This window comes from Falco rusticolus, chromosome 3, assembly GCF_015220075.1.
Source record: "Falco rusticolus isolate bFalRus1 chromosome 3, bFalRus1.pri, whole genome shotgun sequence".
In the NCBI taxonomy this organism is placed as follows: Eukaryota; Metazoa; Chordata; class Aves; order Falconiformes; family Falconidae; genus Falco; species Falco rusticolus.
In genome coordinates, this window is record NC_051189.1 from 6527947 (window position 1) to 6554162 (window position 26216).

Consider the following 26216-nt stretch of genomic DNA (forward strand, 5'->3'; position numbering starts at 1 on the left):
TATTTTCTCCAGAACTGTGCCTAGGTAGTTTATTCCTGTATTGTACAGCCTATTGCGATCTTGCCACTTCCTTTTTTTAAATCATATCCTGCACTTTTAGATAATTTCTTTAATTTTATTTTAATACTTTGAATTTTTATTCTGGTGTTTGAGTTTTGTTAGTTAAGGGTGTGTGTTAATGCATTCCATAAATTTAATAAATTAACTCTGTTCATTCAAGTTACGCAGAAAAATACTGGGTAGCTACCAAGACCTTTGAAAGTTAACTCAGTATATATAACCAGATAGAAAAGAAACATCTGGAAGGGACAACAGAATCCAGCGAGGAATGAAATGCTATGGGGACTTCAAAGGGTACAGGAATGAAAAAGATGGAAGTAATTTTTGAATGTCCGCAAGTCACCTACCACTTTATCAATGCTGCATGCTTAACTTCTCCCTCAAAACATTAGATACAAAGGTAAATTTAAGTGTCTAAGGAGAGAATTACCATAATGGTGTGCTACTCTTAATGGCTTGCTGTGAGGAAATGTGAATTCACCATACAGACAGTTAAGAACTACTGTTAGGTATCCAAGTAGTCTTAATTAATACAGAAAAGCCTCATTACTAAACAGTCAAAACTGTTATGCAAGATAACGTGCTAGTAGATTCTGCCTTTTCTCTGGCGGTCTGCTCACCCTTTCCATGTCCTGCTATGTCTTAAGGCTGAGGGTTTCGGTCTTCCCTAAGATGAACAGAGAAGGGTTGTGGTGAGTCACCGGAGATCCTTACACAGAGAAGGACCGTGTTGCCCACAGCAGGGGAACTGGGAGGAGTAAGGTATTAATGGTTTCTTCCTCCTCAGTTCAATGTCTGCTTGGGGTTATTTTATACATTTTTTTGATATCAGATTTACTGAACTACCAGTGGAAGGCAGACTGAATCTTTAACCTTCGACTCTGAAATCAGTATAATGCCTGTTAACTTGTGTTTTTAATAACAGTTAGGATTTGTACCATATAAATACGCTTAAAAATAAGACACAAGGTATGTTCCTGTGTAACCTCTCTGTTGCCGAAAATATTAACTCTTGTAACAAAAGTTAAAATGCTTAGTATTTTCTTTTCCTTTTTTTTTTTCATGGTTTGGTTTTCAGTTTTTCTCCCCATTAACTATGAAAATAATGTGAAAAACTCTGATCTGAGTGAACTAGTTTTCATGATTGGGAAATATGATTAGTATCACTAATTAAAATACATTATTCCTGAAATGTTGGTTTAATTTTTTAGTTTAGCATCAAACTATGCATACTCAATTTAAATTTCTAAGTGGATCAAGTGTTACAGGACTTCATAAAGATGACTGAGTTCTAAAGTTCAAAGGTATAGCTGACTATTTTTGCAAATTCATGTTATAATTTAATAACTTGAATTGTGGTCACTGCAGTGTGTAAGCATTCCACTGGAGCAAAATGAAATAAGCAGCTTTTTGACAGTTTACCAATTATCTCCTTAGTTCAGAGCTAGGCAATTAAATTCTGAGAAGAATTAGACAGCTTCATTGGGATATAATAGATAAAGCAAGGACCATAAATCTATAATATAAGGGACGATGAGATTAGAATCCATTAAGAATTGATCATTTAAAAGAGCTGGGGTTTTTTCTTCAAGTACTTTTAAAAAAACCTTTATAGAAAGTATTGTTGCCTTTTTCCCTGAAGTGATAACTTACACCTCTAAGTTACACTTACAGAGGGAAATACTGCGTTTTGAGTAAGTCTCTTACAAAGGTGTCTGTCTAAAGTACTTTCATCATAATACTGTGCATTAAAGCATTAGAACCTTATTCCTGGCTTTGATAAAGAGATTGCAAATAAGTTAAAACAACTCAATTGGCTGAGCTGCAGGCCTTTCTAAGGTTCCTTGACAATGCTGCTTTTCCTGCACTTAGCTGCCTTCCTAATTGCATTTTTACTAGCTTGTTAAATAGTCCCTATTATTTCAAAACCTAGCCAGAGTTTTGAATTTCATTTATGATATCATAAGCCACAAGGCAGAGTTTTAATGAAATAGAGAGGCACCTTACCAAGTTACCACTTCAAGGAGGAATCCAAACGGTAGCAATTGTATCTCAACAAAATATGCTCCAGTGTCTTCCATTGTAATAAAATTAAAGATTGTTCTCTTTAAAATTCCAACGCAGTTTAACCTAATTTGTCATGAAGCATCTTTGGTCCCCAAAATATCTTTTTTTGTACAAACACAGCTAAAAAGGACTGGAAGGGAAGATTAGAGATGTGAATAGATAGTGGCTCCCCACTGAAACAGAAAGGGAGAAAACAGAAATGTCATTGCATAAATTTCTTTCTTTAGATGAGCTTTTTGAAATGTTACACAATTAAAATTCAGTTCAAGTTTGACCAAGGTTAAATATGGAACAAAAATCATAAATGGCAGCTATCCCTAGTAAAATTGTTTGCTGTTTGAATTTGTTCTTCATAAGGAAGAAAGGTTTACTAAAACTTCTTAATTAAAGAAAACCATACAAGGTTTTTACCTATATTACAGTTCTTACTTTAAATTTAATTATTCTGCCTTCTAAAAGCACCTATACATTAATGTAGACAAAAAGAGGAAATAATTTATTAAAGGAATAACATCTCAGCTGTGAAAGATCAGCCTCCTGGAGCAAGCTGTAAATGGAAGTCTGAGAAGTGTGTCAGTGAAAGGTATCCATGGCTCATCTTATATGTCCATTAAATCTCATGAGTTTCAAATTGTATTAGGTATGTTGTAGTATTATTAGGGAGGGTTGTATGTCTGAGCAAACAAAATATAATATTTTCCAAATTTTGCAAAACCTGCATTTGGAAACACATGAATACAGTTGTAGTTGCAGTAAAATATTTTCTTCTCAGAGATTTAGATGTGATTAACCTGTGGCAAGAGATAACTGCCTAATTGTTTTTAAATTGTTAGCTGAAAGCTAATGGTGAAATTTTTAGTAGCTTCAGTGATGATTGATCCATCTCCTCAATACTAGAAATTGTTCCAAGAAAACCTGCTAAAAATAATTCCAAAACAAAAACCTGTATAAACAAGAGTAGAGTTAGGCATAATGTTCCTCTGTAGTGAGTTTAATGTAATTTAGAATAATATTACACAGAAATATGGAACCTTGCACATATTTAATAGTTTTTAGAAGACAAATTATTTTTTTTTTCATTGTTTCTTTTCTGTTGTGGGAAAATGTTGAGAAAAGATCTTCTGGAAAAAGAGGTAGAGATTTGAGAAGAAAGACTGGTAAAATAGTTTCATTTAAAACTATTTAATGCTATTTAAAATTATTTCAGTTCTTTAAAAAAAATACTTATTTGAAGCCAGCAAAACTATTACAATTCTGCTGAGTTCTCAGATTCTCTTCTAAGATAAGATTTTTATCAAAATTTGGACATTTTTCCAATTAGGTTTCCAAGGAATTAAAAAAATAGATGATAAATTTATCTTCCTCCATTTATTACTCCAGCATTGGTAGGGTAACACAGAACCTAAATACGCACTCTATTACAGAACTAGGACTTCTGACTGTTTTCTGTAGTTATATATTAAAAGGTTTCCTTCATCTAATTGTCTTCAAGCAGTTCCTTTATTCCGGTGCTTTTTATTTAATTGTTATTAGTACAGTCTGATTTTTTTCTTGTTTGTTAGCGTATTTTTAAAGGTAAATGTTATTGGTTTAGTGTAGATTACTATCAAACTCATTAAATTTAAAGCAGGAAGCTGAACAACAGGAGTCTCAAAGGAAGGAAAAGGCCTTATTGATAGTACATCCATTAAGCAGCCATGCTTGCCAAGTCCATCTGCATTAGCCACTTTTATAACTTCACCAAATTTCATCTGAGCTTTTATTCTGCTGACCTAATTTAACAAGGAGGAAATTCAGTAACAACCCCTAATATTGAAGCATTATTTCCCAAGAGGAGTTTAACAACACTTCCACATCAAATAATAATGTGTGAATAATGGAATATACGTACGGCTGGCAACAAGAAAGTGAAAAAAGAAACATCCTCCACCACAGACACACACAGAAGAAAATTTTGTATCACCTTTAAAAAAAAAAAAAAATTAGCTTTGCAGTTTTTATAGAGAGCTAATTTCAAGTTTGAAATTCCTATAGTCTTTGAGAATAAACATTTCTAAGTATCTAAGAATAAATTGCAGCCCTCCTCTCTCCCTCAGTGTACCTTTGTTTCAAAAGAACATAAATATGGGTTGTGACAAATAATTTCCAAGGTGGAGGATCACATCTCCAGTTTTTACGTGATGATATAATTAAGCATATGTGATTAGTGGTTTATATTAGAACAGATTGATCTGGGTAGTATTCATAGTTCACGAATCAGGTAAATGTCAAGGTTTTAGGAGAAAGGAAGAAGAGGTAAATGAAACAATACATAATCTAATATTTATTTAAACAAATGGAAATGAATGCCTGTGAGCTACTGTGAACAATCATGGAGTTGAAGTCCTTGAAAACAATGGCTTTGAGAAGTTCTTTAGTCTTTCAGATGTTAGAGGAGAATGGAAAACATTCTCCTGAGATAATTTAGCTCTAAAAACAGAAGCTGGCTCTTGGACTGAATCTGTTCAGTTATTGACACACACACACATGCATGCATGCACATAGAGTCTTTTAGCTGCAAGAAATCACTACATTTCATAGGCTTGCTACTCTAAACCCTGATGTTTTATTGCAAACCCTTTAATCAACACAAGCTTACTGGAAATATCTTAAGTAGCATATCACTATCAAACTGAAACACAGAAAGGATTTTTACATAGCTCTGCTTTGAAAAATAAAAAATATTTGAGATGATAATGAGCTATAGTGTAGTTTTATTGAAACCAGAAGACACATGGTATTGCTGTGTGCAGCATTACTTATTTATCAAAATCAGAAAAAAAGGACAAAAAAACTATCAAGATTTTTACTGCTTGGGGTTTCTGCTGCATGTGGAAGAATATACAAGGAACTGCAACCAGCATGCATGCATTCTGTTTCCTGTGGGCATGTTTAAAAAAAAAAAAAAAAACAACACCAAACCATAGCTCAAATGACAAGTCATAGGTTTTCATGATTTACTGAAGGAAAACCTTACCAAATGATCTCACTAGCAAAAAGCATTACTCTAAATGCTGGGATGGAGGTAAAGTGAAGAAAACATGGCTAATTTTTTCCTTCTAAATAACATCTCATGGTTCTGTCAGAAGAAGGAAAAACTAAAAGAAAACAAAGCAAAAGAAAACAAAACAAAGCAAAGAAGTAGAGGCAAGACAAGGATGAGTTAAACAGAGGGGCTTGTCTTCTCTCTGCAATATCACTTCCCACAATAAAATTAATTTTAGTACTTTCCAAAATTATATATTCAGGATACTTGCAAAACAGACAAAACATTTTTCACATACCTCCTACACGTAAGGCTAAATTTGCACCACTCCATAGTGCAAGATCATCTCAAGAACTTTTTCTATTTGAAAGTTTTCTTCTTGTCATGTTGTATTTCTTCTGATGCATATGATGTTCTCTTTTGCCATTTAAAATACCCTGGAGAACTGGTGTTTTATGATTCCCTTACTTCTAAAACTACTTTGTTCTGGCTTTTCAGTTCTCCTGATAGTAAGATTAATGAAACACTGAAATTCTTGTAAATCAAATCAGGTGGAAAATGTTTGAAGCAAAGGCAACAGTGTTTAATGTATAAGTTTCAGCAATATTAATCCCCTATTCTATATAAAGAACACTTAGAAGTTTCTAAATTGAAATGTTTTAATGGTGAAATAGTTGTCCATCTCAGAACACTCTTACTTAGGAAGTGTTTTGAAAGCAGCTGCCTAACATATTCACAGTGTTCTCCCTATCTGGATAACCTCTGTATTCCTAACCAGGTTGCTTTATATGTCATAATGTTTTGGATTTGCAGGATACAGTAGCAGGGATGTTGGACACTAGGGAGTGAATGCATTTCAACTTACATTGTCTCTCCTCTGTTTATTTTCAGGAATTGGTTACTATGTACAGTTCAGAGATGAGTTGCTGGAAGCTGCTTGGCTGCATCAGCAACTAGAGACATAAAAATCAAGTCAAGAAAAAACAAAACTGTAGATTCCATTGCTGACCAGCTTGAAGAGCATCAGCAGTGGAGAGCTATGAAAACACAGCAAGTCCTGTTACTTCTGCTGCTCTGGATGTGGCTGCCGCATCCCTGCCATACAGAAATGCTTTTCAGAAGGACTCCTGATCTCAGACCCAAAACCTTTGGGGGACGTACATCAGGGAATGATGGAAAAGCAATTCACCGCCAGAAGCGAGGCTGGATGTGGAACCAGTTTTTTCTTTTAGAGGAATACACAGGATCTGATTATCAGTATGTAGGCAAGGTAGGTTTCTTTTTAAGATCTCTGTATAATTGTCAAGTTTACTTATCTTTGTAGAGCCCTAGTTTCTGTGGTTTATTCTAATGCATAAGAAGCAGATTTCCAGGCAATATATACATTGTTTGTCCTGCTAGAATTGCTAAATTTAATTCTGCTAGTTAATTCTGCTAGAAGGTATTCAGAAATATTTGAATGAAACAAATGAAGAAATCTTTGACAGATTTGTTTGCTTTAGGACATTGTTCTTACCAGCAGCCCATTTAGTATCTCATCTGTATCAAAATATAATTCATTATAAAACTATTTTTCAACTCATTCTCTTTGAATATTTTGTGTTTCATACAAAAGAATGCATTCCTTTTCTCTGCTTATGTTTGAAGAATGCAACCTATTTTGAAGAAAAAATATTCTTCCTCTTTAACTCTCCCTGAATTTCAATGAACTGGAGTGAGTAAGATTCATTAACTACTGTGTGATAGAAATGAGATGGTTAGGAAGTGAGCTACAATACAAGTCAGCAGAACTGCACATACAACTGCACAGCATACTAGATGCATACATAAAGGACACTGGAAGTGTCCTTTAAATTATTTTCAGTTGACACTTAGGTTTTGCCATGTGATTGATTGAAAAATATAAGAGCTACAAGGAATTAATTAAAAATGGTAATTTGCATGAAAATGGAAGTCGATGTCAACAGTAATGGGTACCAGATAGCACCAATGGTTGCTGATAAACATAGAAATCTAATTTTCTATAATCCAGATTTTCATTTTTTACATGATTTTGAATGTGTAAAATACTGCAGAGAGATACTGACTTGTTGAAAATCAAAGAATCACAGAATAGATGACACTGTAAGGTACCTCTGGAGATTATCTAGTCTAACCCCCCTGCTCAAAGCAAAGTCAGCTGGATTTTAAATATCTCAAAGGTGGAGACTTCAAAATTTCTTGGGCAGCCTGTTCAACTGTTTGGCCACCCACTCAGTAAAGAGTTGGTTCCTATATTTAAAGGGAATTTCCTGTGTTGCAGTTTGTACCTATTGCCTCTTGTCCTGTCACTGGGCACCACTGAAAAAGAGACTGGATCTGCCTCCCTCAGTCTTTCCCATCAGGTATTTATACACATTAATAAGGTCCCTGCTGAGCCTTCTCCGTGCTGAACAGTCTCAGCTCTCTCAGCTTCCCTTCATATGAAAAATGCTCCAGTCCCTTAATCAACTAACCAGCCTTTTGATGGATACTCTCCAGTAGCTCCCCATCTCTCTTCTTCTGGGGAGCCCACAACTGGACACAGCACTCCACATGTGTTTCACTAGGGCAGATCAGAAAGGAACAGTTGCCTCTCTTGATCTCCTGCTGGTGCTTTTCCTAATGGAGCCGAGGGTGCTGTTGACCTTTTTTGTTGCAAAAGCACATTGCTGGCTCAGGGTAAGCTTGCTGTCCATGAGAGCCCCAAAGTCCCTCTGCTAAACTGCTTTAACCAGCCATTTTGTCCAAAGCATATGCTGGTGCATGGGACTATTACATTATAAAATGTTTCTTGAAAGGATTAAGAATGCTGGGGGTGGGGGTGGGGTGAGAAAGGAAATGCCTATTAAAATTTACAAAATTTAAATACTAAATAAGAATTTAAGAGTGCAAGCTTATGAATGACTAAACTGCCTTTTTGTTTCTACTTCTTACATGTTGGTTTGAATCTTTTGTAATTTTATCACTAGCATTTGAATGATAGCAGCCATTTCCAAAGCATGTTAAAAGGCCTGTAAATAGTCCCTATGTTTATTTCATACATTTACCAAGTGTAAAATCATGCCTCCCAAGTGTTCCAAAGTATTTAGGCCCGTTCCTCAGTCCAGGCCAGACAGATAGCTTATGAAAATTGACTTTGCCCACAAAATAAGCTGTCACTGTATGGAAACACTATGCTATTGTATTTGGAAGTGTCTTGCTCCCAGAAGCTGCAGGAAATAAATAGCTTTGCAGGGCAGCCTGAATTTAAAATTATTTAGTCTCCTTCAGAAACCTACTGATAACTTTTCTTTGTTGCATTATTTTTGAATATTTATGATCCCAAATCATGAAGTGTGAGTGGTGTTACTTACTTTCTTCCAGTCACGATGAGTGAAGGAAGAGTCTTGTGAGGGAAAAAGGTTAACATTTTTATAGGCTAAATCGTCTGCATTTTAAAAAGAGAGGTGTTGATAAACACAGAACTACTTTGACTGAGAGGAAATAAGCGTTTGCAAATGGAATTAATAAGTAAAGATAAGTAAAATGGCAGACAAAAGAGTACAGTTCTAAGAAGAATCTTGAAGATCAGTTAAGACTGGGCTTTCACCCTTTTTGCTCTGCTTAGAGCAAAAAAGTTGTTAATTTGAGCAAGCATATAAGCATATGAAATTGCCCTATAGTCATTTTATGACAAGTTTGGGGAAAAGTGTAGAAAACACATCTAAAACGAAGAGTATCATAGCATTGTATTTGCACAGGGGAGAGTTTTACACAAAGGAAGCAAAAGGACAGAGATTGTATGTGGAACTAACAATAAACTGTTATACTAAATAATGTTTTAAATGTCTGATAGTCTAAATTCATAAATTATTAGAGAACAAGATAATTAATGATTCAAGTCTTAGTACATAAACTTTATAATAACTATATATTTTCCCTGGTGTCGCACTCTCCAAAGGATGTCTGAATTGTATAGTCAAACATTTTTTGGATGTTTCCTTTTATCTGATTTTATACAAAGCCAAAGTTATTGGCATAGGTGGGTGACATAAAAGGCCATCTACCTGTTAATTTCTCTGAAACATCTTTGGAGATGGTGTTTGGAAATTACGATAGACAGTAAGAGCACAAGTTAGAACTCAATGAATCATAGTCAATGACTAAAGAGAATGTTTGTCTTGGAGACGTTTCGGTCAAAAATAAGTACTAAGTGTGATTTTTAAAACTGACCATAGTAGATGACAAACATGCCAGTAAAATAATCAACATAAATTCTAAAACTGAGGCTACCAAATTCACCTGGATTTGTGATTTACATCTGCTTGCTTTCTGCGCTCATGATTGATCCATTTTTTCTTGCTTCTAATCTTGCATCTATATATCTGTCAAGGGAGCTTGAAAACTGTTGAATATCACATTACTCTTGAAAGCAGTGTCTACAATTCAAAATGCAATTTATGCATTTATTTATTCACTATTTAAGTCAGCTTTAGAATGTTCTACTAGAGTAACATGATGGAAATTAGGTTCAATAAATGAATGGGATGTGTAATCCAGTAACAGCTGAAGAGTTCCTTGTTTAAGTCAACCATGCTTGTGAAATGGTGACAAAGTACATGTTGACTGATTATGGACATTCACTGGTGTCTTCAGGGTGGTATTTATTATTATTATAAGAAAGGAGGTTGGTCATCCTTTCCTTCATGTAATACACAGTATCCTGAGGCTAGAAATCAAAATGATCTAAGTGAATTTTGTATGTGCAGAATCTCAAATAATAAGTACAGCTATATTTTCTAGTGAAGGCTGAAGCCAGAAAAAAGAGCATATGAGAAGCCAGACCTATGTATGCATTACACAACTTATCTTTGGCCTATCTTTGCAAAATATGCTATAAGAAAGTAATTCTGAGATAAAGTACTTTTCCTAGTCTCAGAGAAACACTGCAAGGATATTCTCAAGGAAGCTTAAACCTCATACCAAACCAGCCATTTTATTTGTATTTGGGGTTAGAGTTCTGGTGAATACGTCCTTTATGTCTTTCTCTGTGCAGAAAGTCTATGGATGTGCTATTATTCTTTCTTAACATATGGAAAGTCGATTCATAACTTTGATTTCTTTTTGTTACTATGTAATTTTAAGGCCCTTTTTTTTTTTCCAGACAAAGTGGTGCAATTATAAAGTATTATGCATTTTCAAACTTACTCTTACAATCTTTAATTTATTTTGAGCCTATCCAGAAGAAACATTTTTCTTTTCAATCCCAAAATCATACTCTAATAGTTGTCACCTAAAAGAAGCACTGCTGTGTGCCAACAGTGTCTTAATCCATAGTTATCCAAAAATAAATTTACAAATACATTCTTCATCCACATTAAAGTTGGTTGTGGGTTTTTTTTCCTTCCTTACTATTTTGCCAGATCTTGCCATTTGCTTCATTCTTGCAGATATTTTTCCCACTTTACTATCTAAGATAGATACTGGCTTTTTCCAGCAATTTTCATCATAGTAGTTTTATAGCATAAAGGATCAACTGACATGATTTTTTCAGTGCTTTGAGTGTGCTGGTTTTGACTGGATAGAGTTAATTTTCTTCAGAGTAGCTAGTATTGGGCTATGTTCTGGTTTTCTGCTGGAAACAGTGTTGATAATAAAGGTATATTTCAATTATTGCTGAGCAGTGCTTACACAGAGTCAAGGCCTTTTCTGCTTCTCACCCCACATCACCAGCAAGTAGGCTGGGGGTGGGCACAAGAAGTTGGAAGGGGACACAGCTGGGAGAACCGACTCCAACTGACCCCAGAGGGATATTCCATACCATATAACATCATGCTCAGTATACAAAGCTGGGGGAAGAATAAGGAGGGGGAACATTCAGAGTTATGGCATTTGTCTTCCCAAGTAACCATCACGTGTGATGGAGCCCTGCTTTCCTGGGGATGGCTGAACATCTGCCTGCCCATGGGAAGTAGTGAATTAATTCCTTGTTTTGCTTTAATTGCGCGTGTGGCTTTTGTGTAGCTTATTAATTTTCTTTATCTCAACCCACGAGTTTTCTCTTTTACTCTCTGGATTTTCCCTGCTCTTCCACCGCAAAGAAGTAAGAGAGTGACTGTGGTGCTTAGTTGCTGGGATTAAATCATGACAGAGAGACTGAAGTTCTTAGTTATACTGCAGTGATTTTTAGTATCTCAGAGGTAGTTTACCCCGTATACTTGCACAAAATTTATCTATAATTTTGTGTTTGCCATATTAGAACTGTTACCAGAAAGGATTGTCCTGGCAGTATTCATAATTGCATACTTCTTAGTGTACTCATTATCTTTGATGGTGTAAAGAGCAGGACATGTCAACCTCACTTAGTTCCTCTCAGTTCAAGAGCCCCAACATAGACAGGATTCTGAGGAAAGGACCTGGAGTATTAGCAACATGTGCACACATCACACAGTTTCAAGAACAACAATTGCTAGTTCATCGCCTGTCTTTTCCTTTTAGCATTTATCTGTGTCTGTTGACACTGTAGATGATATACCACGGAACTGGTACCTGAAGGAGGGTCCCACATCCTTAACTTGATAAAGCCCGAAAGACAGAAATCCCAAAAGTGGCATTGATTTTAGACACCTCAGCAAGAGTTAAATGTGTAACAGAAGTGTCAACAGAGCCCAGGACAGCTTACCACCCAGTCATAAAGATGTAAAAGTAGGGAAGCCTCAGGTGTTGCTTGTGCTCTAGTTAAATGTATATGTATTAGAATTAAATATACTGGTTTAAGTTAGTACGGCTAGCATTCCTTCATACTGCTTAGTATTGTTAATATTGCTTAGTATAGTCCATAATCCAATGAGAGATATTATACATAAAATTTGGTAACACCGGAGATAAAAAGATGTATTTTCCTGAAGTCCATATTCTGTCAACATAAAAACGATAAAGAATGCCAAGATCAAATGTGCATAGAATTGTTGCTGTTGGAGAAACAGTCAGATTTAAGGAAAGAGTAAACAAAGTAATTTCCTGAGAGAAGTGAAAGCCAGAAACCATCCTGGGCAGGAATCTTGAATTTACTTTTCTTTTTGATAAAGTGGCTACTAAATATACTGATTTTGGAGAGAGTAATACAAAAAAATGTGTTGCCTTGATTTGAAGGGGTTTGCTGTCAAAAAAAAAAAAAAAAAAAAAGGGTCCCAGTGAAGTTTTGCTGTTGTAGTGGTAAGATGAAGACTTATCAAACCCTTTTAAAAATTTCTGTATTTTGATTCCTGAAGAGTGTTTCTATCATAGTTGGGGTTTTTTGTAAAGACCTTTGGTGCTACAATAGACTGAAGAGTAGGATTTTGAATCGAAAGCGCTCATATGGAGGCTTAATATTTGGTGTGAAGATGTGGTTGAGCATAAAATGCCTTCTCTTCCAGGTGAAAGAAATCAGCTCTGTGGCACTGAAGTTCTATAGGGGTTGAATTTTCAGCTAGAGCAGATTCTTGTGACAGGGATCAATAAAAAAGAATAGAAAGGGAGGAAAGATATCCTGAAAACTGAATAAATTAATTGTGATTTGCTGTGTCTGGGACTGAGGTTCCAGAGTAGAGAGAGGGCAGCTTGTCCTTTAACAGTTTCCACTTGATAATTTTTTGGTGTAACTACTGGATGCAAAAAGCAAGTTTTTCACAGTTGTGTATCTTCAAAAATCTTACCTCATTGAAGATAATGTAGTGTGGTGGAATGGACACTTGAGGGACAACAACATTTAGCAGTTTATTTCTTTCTCAGACAAACTTAACACGTAAGGCACCAATTTATGGCAAGAATATGAAAGCTTGTTTTTGAGGGTACATGTGTGGGGCCCTAGATATTTCATGGCAGGTCAAGAGTGTCAGAGTGAAATATGTATCAATTTCTTCTCTTTTTGAAGGACTATTGTGGGTTTTTTTTTTCTACCTCTTCTTGTAGTCCAGAACACAGGAGCTATGATGCCTTCTCAAAACACATGGTACAGCCATTGTTTTTCCATAACAGAGGCATCAAAATCTTCCTGAAAGATTGTCCTCGAGGCTAACTCATCTCAGTGAGTGCTGAGATTAAATTCTTTCTCAGATTCTGCTGGGATCCATCTTAGTACGGAGTTTATGACTATGACTGGTTAGATTCATAATTTACTCTAAATTGAAGTGTGCAAAGGGTTTATATTTTCTGTTTGCAAAAAGGACTGTTCCTTATGAAACCTCAGTGAATGTTGGAGTCTCTGACTTCTTGTTTCATTAAACAGCAGCAGAAGGTACTGGCGGCAAAGAGCTGACCTAGCTGAATAGTAAGTTTTTATTCCCATAAAGAATGAATTATTTGTTAGCTGCTGTACTGGACGTATCTCTACAAGACACTGAATTTTGCTGGGTGACACAGGACAGAATTAACAGGTGGTTGTTGAGGAATACAAAGGCTTTGTAATGTCTGCCGTTATTTTAGTGAAGACCAAAGAAGTCACAGTTGTTGTGTGCCTGAATCCAAAGCCAGATAAATTTGCTCAAAAACTGTGGATTCCCAGACCTGGACAGATGTCTGTGCATATGAGTTTCTTCAGAGTGTTGTCTGGTACCAGGGAAGAGGGGCTAAATCATATGAGTAGGGCATACTGAGGGTATACCCAATTGCTTAAGGAGGTGATTCCCAGTGCTCAAATTATCTGACGGTAATTTTGCTCAGATGTGCCAGGCACTGGAAATGAAAGACCAAAAGTGAGCATTCCCATTTGCTGCTTTAGACTGGCAAATCTTGCAGAGGGAGAAGAACAGAGACCAACAGTGAAACTCCAGTGCTTCACAGTGAAATAGTACTGGAATTGGAATGGATTACTGTCCTTTTAGACTTCTGATGCCAAAACACCACAGAGTAACTGCTCAGAGATGAATTTTTGTCTTTAAGCAGCAAACGTATTTATTTCGTGCAATGTTGGGGAGCTAGCCAGTTCACACTGGACAAACTAGCTCCAAAGTTTTCAGTGAAAGTCAGATAATTTATACAGTTTTCATGTGAAGGTTACATCTTTACATACATACTCATTTAATTTTGACATCTAATCATCATATTCATAACAGGCAGGGTTTAGGCAGAGCTTGAGGCGGAGTCCGCTAGAATTGACTTTTGGGGAGACTTTTGGGTGGTCGTTCCATTCTTCGGCCTCACTTTTGGGGGTTGCTCAATCTTCTTCCTCGCTTGAACTTTTCAACTTTCTTTGTTCAACAGCCTAGTTTCTGGAGCTTGCAAAACCTCCTGACTCATGGCCTTCTTATCTCCTCCAAATGCCCACCTTATCTTTATTTATGACTGCTAGGTTGCTCAGAGTACATTCCACCTATCTCTTACTTTAGTACTGCCAGCGGAACAGAACAGGCCCTGCTGTTTCTGTTGTACCTCACCGTAAACAGAGGAACACCCAGAGCATGGTACCAAACTCATCCTAACTAATCCTTTAAGACCTTGCTCTGTTTCACTTTTACTTAGGGGTGTAAGCCACATATACCAGAGATGAGTGTAGATGTTCCAAGCCAGTGTTGCCCTTCTCAGAGAGTTCAATGTCAGTATTTGTTCTGTTAAGGAGAAATGCTGGATGTGTTGAATGCCTCTCTGCTTTAAATCTTCCCTTAAAGACCAAACAGTCAGACTGGTTTGGGATTGTACTTTTTCTCTGAAGTGGTAAAGTCAACAGGACTGTTCATCCCACCAGAACCACCTAGCACTGCAAGAAACCTGTCTCATAAAACCAGTGAGGCCTCATGAGTTACTCATAGCTCAAAAGATCATGAGGTATTAGAGGAGATACAGCACACATTGGAAAGGAAGGAAGGAAGGAAAGGGGGAAGAAAGAAGAAAAGAAGGAAGGGTGGAAGGAAGGAAGGAAGGATATAGCCAAAGATAGCAGAATGAAACCAGAAAACTAAAAAGATGAAAAAGTAGGCTAACAAGTGTCATTTAGCATAGCAGAGAAGATCTGGTTTGACAGAACTGAAAGGCAGTATGTCCTATATTATTACTGTATGAGTTGGACACAAGGGAAAGAGCTCAGAGCATGCCAATGCCTGCATGGGTGCTTCTGGGGAAAAGAAGTTATCTAGCTAACGGGCTAATCAAGTGTAATCAAATGGATACATCTTCTTTACCAACTGGTATGGTGAGAAAAGGGGAAGCACTGTGGTTCCAGGTTTGTATCTGCATCACATCTTCAGTGGCAATGAAGTCTGTGCCAGTTGCAGGCTCCCATAACATATCCATACATAGCTACCTGCCACAGGACCTTGAATGATGTGGCAAGTGCTGCCCTGGTGAACAAAGTGAACCATGGCCCCAAGAGACAGAAACCACTGTTTGGAACTACCAGACTCCAAACAAAGAAGCAAGGCAAACCCCATGAAGAACTGTAAGATACTAAATTGCTCTAGGTAGACATATTTTAGGTAGACACATGTAATTATGCCTGTAGACAACAGCTTGAAGTTAGATACTAAGCTTAGTCCAGGACCTTTTCCACTTCTATGGATACAGTTTTATACATACATTGTGTAATTTTAAAAGGCATAATAACTAGAAGAGTTCTAACGAATGAAGTGGGATATCATCTCTGAAAGTCACATTTGTTCAGCTTTCAAGCAAATGCTAAATAGCCTATCCTTATTTCTACCTGGCCTCTATAGGACATAAGTGTTATATTTAGTAAGTTTAACACTGTTTAACATAAGTTTAGTACTGTCAATGGTCTTTAATTGAAATTCAAAGCATGTAAACTGCAATGGAGCCTGAAAAACATGAGGTGGTTTTAATCATTATTTTTTCTTTCTCCTGAAGGAAAACAAACTAAAAGTGTGTACCATCTGTAGGTATTTGTAGGACTTGCAAAGTAAAGGAAGCTGCTCATTGAAGTAGGTCTTGAAATATTAAATTCTGCTGAACAGAGTTAGTAATCAGTTGAAAATTAAATGAACTTTCTAGTTCTTCCTGACTGAAATGACCCTTCACCAGCATTTAAAAACTTTCTGTTTTAAGCACAGCTTTTACGTGCTACTACTGGTATGTTTAGCTTCTGATGTAAAGGACTAAAATGTATTTCCTATTTTTTATCATATGTCATGAGCAGCATTTTGCCCTTTCTCAGCCCGGCTTTCCCCGAGGCGCCCGCCCGTGGCTGCGGGGCTCAGCTGTGCCCTGTGCTGGGGCCGGTGGAGCCACCTGGAACCAGCTGGAACCAGCTGGAACCAGCTGGAACCGGCTGTGCCCGGCACGGGGCAGCCCCGGCACCACCTCACGGGGGCTGCCACTGCAGCTCCCCCAGCCAGCATCTGGGCACCGGCACCCTATATGATGACATACTTAGCTCATGCATATTAAAGCAGGTTTTTTATTATTTCCTTTTCCATGTGTCTATAGATCTTGGTATTGTAGAATCATACACTATGCTCATATTTAATTTTAATCTGATGTGAGCGCTCCACAAATAACACGTTCAAAACGGTGGGAGGGGTTCACTTCATGATTTTCTACGTACATGTAATTGTTTTTGTGTGTTTACCCCTTATGCAAATACTTTTCAAGTCTACTTAGAAAATAATGCAAACATGAGTAGGGACCACTAGCTGAAATTTGTTTCTTCTTTTTCTGTCAAGTGACTGGAAGCTGTATTTAATGGTGTTCAGTGCTACAAGGTAGTACAGTAAATGAAAGCCACTGGGAAAGTATGAAGGATTTAATGAAAACTTGCTAGTTTTGGTACAAGAGTGAAGATTGTTTTGCTTGTCCGTTTTACCTTTCTTACACATTGATACTTGAATGAAAGCCATTTATCAATTTGATGAGAAAGTAAGTGATAATGAGTCTAAGTGGTCAGTACTAGTCACTGGGGTAGGTTTCCTGCCTCTGCCTTTCTCAGTTTCTGAGAAATCTATTTTAAACTATTTGACTTTTTTTTTCCCCCTAATAATTCCAATAGCAGTGATCGGCCATTTTGAAACTAATTTCTGAAAGCGACAGTTCTGTTCTTTGCAAGCACAAAGTGCAATAATGTCAATCATTTGTCAGGAAGATTTAGATGGAAGCTAGTCTATGTTATGGGCATCCTTCCCATATGTTATGGGCATAGGTGTAAAATCACCAATAAGATGCATTTCGCTGCTTTTGCTGCCTTCGTGGAGAAGAGTTACAGCTCTCTTGGATGGTTTCCAAACACATTGTACCTGATTATACATTGCACTTAAAATAGCATCATGCTTCAAAATGGTGTAAGAAACAGGGAAGTAGTTCAGCCTGAACTCTCCAGTTCCTTTCAGTTCAATTTCTTTTTCAATTTTGTACCTGTTTGTCACAAAAAGATATTCCAAAAAGGGAAGAACTGATAAAACTGAAATTATTTATATTCACTGTCATAGCTTGGAAAAAGTAGAGTCCACTTCATCACAGTACATTCATTCAGTCAAGGAATTAAAAAACATAATAGAAAATGGACCCTTATAAATGTTTGACCTACACCTTGTTTGAAATTATACATCTATAAATAGCCAATAGTTTCAACAGCAATTAAAAGACTGATGCTTTAGGGGTTTCCTTTATTTTTTCTCTCTCTTTTTTTTAAAATCAGATGCAGATGACCTTTTAAATATCATATATACATAGATAGCAAGGAAGAGCCGGGGGTAATACTGAGGGAAAACTGGTGACTTGCAATGAAGTACCCATATGGGAGAAAGTTCAAAGTTAAAAGTTGGTGTTTACCCTTTTAAAATGTTTTTCTGCTGGAAGATTTTCCTTATATTTATAACAGTGTTTTAGTCTTTGACGATAGTTAAATGCAAGCTAACCCAAAAAAGCTGCAATGGCAAATTTTTTCAAACCCTCTAATGCCTTCTGTTTTGAGGCAGTGAATAGCTATACAGTCAATGTATCTAAAGTCCTTGGCAGACAAAGTAGGTTTTGTTTGCAGGAGTAAACAAACAACATTGTCCCACTCACCAGTGTTAATTCTTTAAACTTAACTATGTCTGTGTCCCGAGTCTTTTCATAGCTGTTTAATTGAGGCTGTTAAAGGAGAAGTGGACAACTGAGAGAGGAAAATGCTCTCTAATTTGACAATATTTTGGTCTGTAGCAATTTTATATGTGTACCATAGATGAGTTCATACACTCCAAGTTGTCTTATTTTCATTTCAAAGATCCAATTGACAGACCAGCCAGTTGCGTGAAACACAGGTGCAAGGTATCTTACATGTCTGAACACACCTAGAAACTTAGAAAATCCTTTATGAACATTTATGTGGCTTGGCATGCTAAAAGGCATGTCCAAACAGATTGTATGCAAGCATCTAGATGGAAAACACAAGCTGGAAGAAGGAACATATTATGTTCTGGGATACTCAGGATTTTGGTTGGAAAGGATACTGCCTGCACTGTAAGACTCGGATGGCTGGTCACATAAAATTTCTGTGGGAAAAAGTTATGGATACTCCCAAGAATGTTTGAAATGTGAAGAAAACTTTAGTGCTCAATAGCAATTTTGTTCATCTCTTCTGTTCCCCTTTTCCTAGTTGTAGAAAAACCTTGCTCCTTCATACTGGCTTACTCTGATACTCTGTGCTTTTCTTCTGTTTCCTACATCTGTTCATCTTCAGTCCAGTTATGCTACCTGGATTTAGCATTATTGTCTTATACACGATGCAGAGTCACACCGAATTAATGGTTCTTGGGTAATTTTTATTTTCGCAATAGTGTAGGTGCTCTGTCTGATTCTGAACTTTTATTCCTTGAAGCCTGCCTTTCCTTTCAACTTGCCTACAGTGGTGGGAAGATATAAACATATTAAATTTCCTCTTCATGTAAAGTTTGGAGTAATCATAATGTCCTTCACTGCCAAAATTTTGGTTACCTCTGATATATTTTTATTGTCCATTCTTAAGAATTCTCAAGTATTAAAACAACAAGAAATAGAGGTTGGACTTGATTTGAAATATTTTAGGGTGAAACTGTGGTGCAAAAATAAGCGACAAACAAACAACGACAAAAAAAAAAAAAAAAAAAAAACAAAACCCCAAACCAAAACCCCTCCCCACTTTGTAGAAGAACTTGGAAGATTTCCATTCTGTATATTTGTAAAGTGACTGCATAATAGAGAGGATCATGCAGAATACTTCATCAAAAAACAGCTGAGTAAAGAGGCAACTGCTCTTTCCTTCCATTTAGTTTAGAAACTTTGATGTTACAGAAATATTTTCTAGGTTTTTTTCCTAAAAAGCTTTAATAGCTTTCACAATTATATATCATTTAGAAGTACAAAGACTACCATATAGTGACTAGCAGAATAAATTATGCTTGATATGGAGAGACATGAAGTATAATAAAGATTTCTTCCTTCTGTATTAAGAATCCCATCTTCCAAAGAGAACTTTTGCATATCCTTTTTGGAGGTATGGCGTTTGATGTAAAATATGCATAAATTAAAATTTCTGAGTCTCCATGTTTATGATTGCTAATTCCACTACAAATGGGATCTTTAGGAAGTATAAATATTTAAGAAATATTATTTTGGAGTTAATATAATAATTAACAGCTATTACTATCTAGGCAAGCTTGGTTATAAATTATCTAGCTCAGTACTGAATGATAAAAATGATATTGAGATTTTAAATTTTGACAGTGAGAAAACTTGACTAATGCAATTGAGTAAGTGGTGAAGTAAATGGAGAAAAAAAATGAGATTTCTAGACAAATTTTATGTTTTAAAGAGTAGTAATTTAAAGAAATGTCATGAAACAACCAATTTTGAGGAATGAAACAGAAAATATAGGTAGGGTAATACAGTGTTCCAGGACATGTGACTAAAATTTGGGAAAACTAAAGAAGTGGAGGTATTTGTGAAATGCTAAATTAATGCTACAGATAGACTATATGAGCTTCAGGTGAAGCTAAGCGAGTACAGCCAAATAACAGATAAATACTCTGTGAGGGGACATAGCTAGGAAAGATACAAGACTTTTGTAAATGGATATTAATTTCAGTTTTTACTTGCCAAACTTCACAAAAACTCTCCTGTCCTTTTGTACTTCAAAAATATCAGTCACTTATAAAAAATACTGTACAGGATTATGGCCACTTTTTACAGTGTCACTACTGAGGATGCCAGCTCCACAGAGGATTCCTCACAGGACTTAGAAATACCTTTAGCAATCAGCAGGCTGTCTTAGGTCAATCAAAAAGGATGAGTCCACTATATAGATAATACAGCTGGAAGATAAGGAAACCAATTCCTCAATTACCTTTTATTTAGGTGAGGTTATGTAACACTATTCTCTGTGTTAAGGGTGGCATTTGTCTATTAAAAGCCAGGTAAAATAAATGTAATAACTAGAGGACTACTGAGCAGTGCGACACTGAAAAGAGTTCCATGGGATAAATCAAGGCTTATCATTTAAGAATAATGGTAGAGATTTCAGTAATACTGATACATTTGCTAGGAAAGGGTAATGATGTGCTAGAGAAAACAGAGTAATTGAAGGAGCTGTTTAAAGTGCCATGTAAGACTATGTACCATAAAAGACAGTTAGGAAGTTTTCTAAGAGTAGTGTAGAATTCTTACTGCCAAATGGAGAAAGTAGGAGCTAATAGTGCACAAAACAAGAACTAAAGCTTCATGAAACCAGACTAATTCTGGGAAAAAGAGAATGCAAAACCTCTCTGTAGTTCTCTGAACAAACCAAAATGAATAGAGGGCTTTGGTATAAATGATAAAGCAGCAATTTATGACAAACCAAGGATATTTAAAAACACCCACAAACCAAACCCTAAAACAAACCCAAACACCACTAGCATAACCAATATAGTATATTTTATTGAAAATTAGGAAAAGAGAGATTAAGTAAAGAGTGCTTCTGATGTCTTACAAATGCCAGTGAATGTCATAGAAGCTTTATGGATGTATTGACTGGGCCCATCAGCTGATTACCAGAGTTTACAGAAGTTTGAAATAATTTTCATCAGTGATGTAGTACACAGACCAAATTTTGGAAAACAGAAATGAACACTGCAAGGGAAAGAAATTAGTATGGAGTACAGTTCTTAATCTGTAGTAGCAAAGATCAGGATGGGTATTCTATCTCCAGTAAAAGTTGAGGAATACAGTTCACTACACTGATGACGCTGTCTTGAATGTATACAAATATAATGTGTAATGCTCTGTATGATTTGTGTCAATATTTAAATCCAGAGCTGGGTTTTTTTGGTATTTTAAAGTCTAATAGAGGAATAAATATGCTGCTTTGGTAGGAGAAGTTTTAATTTAAATTTTAATTATAGCTACCTAACCAGTCTTAATACAAACACAGTGAAATTCAGTTAAATTTCGGTATGTAATTGTAATTCTCTATGTCATTGAGGTGCCCACAAGTTGCCTACAAGGCAGCATTGTGGATAAATCCCCCAAACTCTCTGTGGGAAATCAACATGCTGGGATTCCCCTCTTAAGCTCCTGTAGATATGGGGAATAAATGCAATGAATTAGAAATCTGCGTGCAGTTGCAGGGCTGTGATCTTTTGGGGATTATAGAGATATGGTGAGATAGCTCCCATGGTTGGAGTGTTGCAATGGAGGGATACAAGCTTTTTTAGGAAGGACAGGAAGGGAAGACAAAGAGAGGGAGTTGCTCTTTATGTGAGAGAGCAGCTGGAGTGCATGCAGCTTTGCTTGTGGATGGAAGAGGAACCAACAGAGAGTTTATGGATTAGGATTAAAGAAAGAGCAGGCAAAGGTGACATTATAGTGGGTGTCTGACCAGGAAGAACAAGTGGATGATGCCCTCTAAAGACAGATAGGAACAGCCTCACATTCAGAGTCACTGGTCCTCATGGAGTATTTTAAACACCCTGACATCTGTTGGAGAAAATACACAGCAGAGCACAAGCAATCCAGGAGGTTCCTGGAGTGAATTGACAATAACTTCTTCCTCAAAGTGACTGATGAGCCAGCAAGGAGAGGTGCTCTGCTGTACCTCATAGTCACCAAAAAGGAGGGTCTTATTAAGGATATGAAAGTCAAAGGTGGCCTTAGATGCAGTGACCATGAGGTGGTGGAGTTCAGGATCCAGAGGGGAGGGAGCTGGGTGAAAAGCAAGTTCACAGCCCTGGACTTCAGGAGAGCAGACTTTGGCCTCTTCAAAGATCTACTCGAAAGAGTCCCATGGGATAAGGCCCTAGAGGGAAAGAAGACCACAAAAGCTAGTTAATATTCAAGAATCACCTTTTCCAAGCTCAGGAGAGTTCCATCCCAAAGAAGTCAGGCAAAAATGCCAGGAGGCCTGTGTAGATGAACAAGGAGCTCTTGGCCAAACTCAGACACAAAAAGGAAACATACAGAAGCTGGAAGCCAGGACAGGCAGCCAGGGAGGAACACAGAAACACTGTCCAAGCATCCAGGGATCACGTTAGGAAAGCTAAAGCCCCAGTGGAACTGAATCCATCCAGGGACATCAAAGACTTTAAGAAGGGCTTTTATAAGTACATCAGAGGCAAGAGAGAAACTAGGGGAAATGTGAGCCCATTGCTTAATGAGACAGAGGACCCAGCTACGCAGGACAGGGAAAAGATGGAAGTACTTGAATGCCTTCTTTGCCTCAGTCTTTACTGACAAGACCAGCCTTCAGGAATCCCAGGTTCCGGAGACCAGGGGGAAATTTTGGAGCAAATAATATGTATCCTTGGTGGAAGAGGATCAGCCCAGGGAATACTTGAGCAAACTGGACCTCGGTAAGTCCATGGGCCCTGAGGGGATGCACCCATGAGTGCTGAGGGAGCTGATAGATACATTGCAAGGCCTTGATTGATAATCTTTGACTGATCACGGTGACTGGAAGCAATATCCAAAGACTGAATGAAAGCAAATGTCACCCCCATCTTTAAAAAGGATAAAAAGGAGAACCTAAGGAACTATAGGCCAGTCAGACTCACTTCGATCCCTGGTAAGGTGATGGAGCAACTAATCCTGGAACTATTTCCAGTCACATTAGGAATGAGAAAAGTATCAAGAGTAGTCAGCATGGCTTCACCAAGGACAGGTCATGCTTGACCAAATTGATAACTTTCTGTGGTGAAGCAACTGGCTGGGAAGATGAAGGGAGAGCAGTAAATATCACCTATCTGGACTTCAGTAAGGTCGTTGAAACTGCCTCCCATAAGCTTCTCATGAAGAAGCTGTTGATATACAGAGTGGATGAATAGACTGTGAGGTGGACTGAAAACTGGTTTACTGGCGGGTGCTGTTCAGTGGTGCAAAGCCTAGTTGGAAACCTCTAGCTAGTGGTATATCCCAGGCATCGATAGCAGGTACGTTCCTGTTTAACATCTTTATTAATGATCTGCATGATGGGGCAGAGCGTACCTCAGCAAGACAGCAGGTGACACAAAGCTGGGAGTGGCTGGCATGCCAGAGGGTTGTACTGCCATCCAAAGGGACCTTGACAGGCTGGTGAAATGGGCTGATGGGAACCTCATGAAGTTCAGCAAGGTGAAGTACAAAATCCTGCACCTGGGGAAGAACAGTGCCAGGCACCAGTATACGCTGGGGGCTGACCAGCTGGAAAGCAGCTTAGCGGAAAAGGACCTGGTGGTTCTGCTGGACACCAGCTGAACATGAGCCAGCAATGTGCCTTTGTCACAAAGGAGGCTAATGGCTGCATTAGGCAAAGTATTGGCAGTGGGTCAAGGGAGGAGATCCTTCCCTCTGCTCAAAACTGGTGAGGTCGCAGCTGGAGTGCTGTGTCCTGCTCTGGGCACCCCCAGTACAAGGGGGACATAGACATACTGGAGAGAGTCCCACAAAGGGCCATAAGGATGCTTAAGGGACTGGAGCACCTCACATTTGGGGAAAGGCTGAGAGAGCTGGAACTCTTTACCTTAGAGGAAAGCAGTCTCAGGGGGATCTTACCAATGTGTACAAATACCTGAAGGCAGGGTGCAAAGAGGACAAAGCCAGGCTCTTTTCAGTGGTGCCCAGTGACAGGGCAAGAGGCAACAGGAACAAACTGAAATGCAGGAGGTTCCTTTGAACATCATGAAACACTTTTGCCCTGTGAGGGTGACTGAGCGTTGGCACAGATTGCACAAACACCTTGTGGAGTCTCCATCCTTGAAGATATACAAAAGCTGTCTAGACACAGTCCTGGACAACTGGCGTAGGTGGCCCTGCTTGAGCAGGGGTGGTTTGGACAAGAGGACCTCCAGAGGTCTCTTCCAACTTTAAGTATTCTGCAATGTAGTTGTATACAATTATTTAAACTATAACTTCTTTAATTGGTAATTAATATATATATAGGATTTGTCTTGAGAATACTATTCTCTACCATAATGGATTTCATGTTGAACTGAAAGGAAAACAAATTTGATGAGTAAATAAAAATGTGAGTCGCATTTAAGATTTTATACATATTCTACCTCTCTTCTCTCGCAGACCTACCTTTACTAATTTGACTACCCCTGTGGGGTTTTCTTGGTTATAAGATACCAATACATCTCTCCTGGACTATGCATCTATTACATGAGTAACACCACTGATCTCACTGTAATATAAATGAAGCCAGGAGTGACCCACGACATCTTCGTCCCTCATTATTTGAAATCTTATTAGATATAGCATTAGTTCAGATTCATCAGTAGTTTCCTGACATATATGAAAAATATATCTACTCTCTCTTTTTCCCTTTCTTCCCTTCCTTGGGATTAAAATTAACAATTATACTGTATTATTATGGATATCAGTCTTTTGGAGATTATTGAAATAGCTCATTAATGTTTTTTTATTCCTTAATTCTGATATATACCCTCCACCTTAGCTGGCATTTTCCACCTCCTGGGTTGACATTGTCATTCAGTTCTCTGTGGTGTATTTGTTGTTACCTCTAAGTATACCTCTTCCAAAGACATATATACTTATATTCATGAGAAGAAAATACACACATAATAAATGTAAAAAAAATTCACAGCTCTTACCAATTTACATGTTGCAGTGATTTCAGATGGTAACAAAGACAATCTTTAATGTATTTTTAAATGGCCTCCAGCAGTAGGTGAAATGAGCTAGCATCACTATTCTTAATGGGGCTCTGCATTTGTTTAAAAAAAACGCAATGCTTTTTATGTATAATGCAAATTGTACATTAGGATATGTAAAAACTAATGCTGTTTTAATGGTTATTTTGTTATAACTAGGCTACTTGAGGAAAACATATATAAGCTATAATAAAAATTTCTTGTTAACAAAAAAAAAACCCCAAACTGAAATAGCTTCTTAATTACCTCTTTGTTGTCATTAATGCAGAGCATGAGGATTAGCACTGATTTTTACTTTAAAAAACACCCCAAAACTGAACAGAAAAAAACCACAAAGCTTTCAAATACATAAAAGCTGTTCTGAATTCAGTAAACAAAAGACATGCTGTTTTAGCATATTAGATTTCTTAGGCCGCTCCATGATGGAATAGAGAGATTGTTCTGGAAACTACTTAATCCTTTATACAATATTTAGTACAGATTTTTATTTCAGTCCAGAATCAGCAAAACAACATAAAACATAAAAGATACATGTATTAAAAAGTCATCATGAAAATCTTATCGGATGTATTTCAATCCTGAGACCATAGGTTACTGGACAGAGATTACTCATGGAAGTAGCAATATAGGCTTGTACCACATCAAGCTGAATAGGAGGAGAACCAAACAATGTTTCTTCATTTAGTCTACATTTTTAATGAATGGGAACCTGAACAGCAAACATAGGTCAGGTTTTTTTTCCCCCCTTTAAGAATTCTCTTCTGCTTATTCATACCCGGTCACCTACAGGAGGTATTAGGCTAAGCTGTCAGAAAGTAAGGGCACCTGACAGTTCTTTATTTTCTCTGTTCACCTGATGTATGGACTGTATTTATTACATTAAAATTGGACAAGAACATGCATATTGGCTCATGCAAGCGCTCTTTGGTATATGAAATCCAATTAGTCTCCAGTTCATCTTAGCTCAATGCTTGTGTCTTCTGGCGTGGAAGTTA

The 26216-nt window shown here is 37.3% G+C and overlaps 1 protein-coding gene across 1 annotated transcript in view; it reads left to right on the forward strand.

The window, feature by feature from the left end:
* CDH10 (cadherin 10) overlaps nt 1-26216 on the forward strand; it is a 102397-nt gene that overhangs the window by 31743 nt on the left and 44438 nt on the right. The window contains exon 2 of the mRNA XM_037381609.1: nt 6044-6422. Coding sequence (XP_037237506.1) covers nt 6192-6422 — 231 coding nt within the window. The 5' untranslated portion in view covers nt 6044-6191. The remainder of the gene's footprint in view (nt 1-6043; nt 6423-26216) is intronic.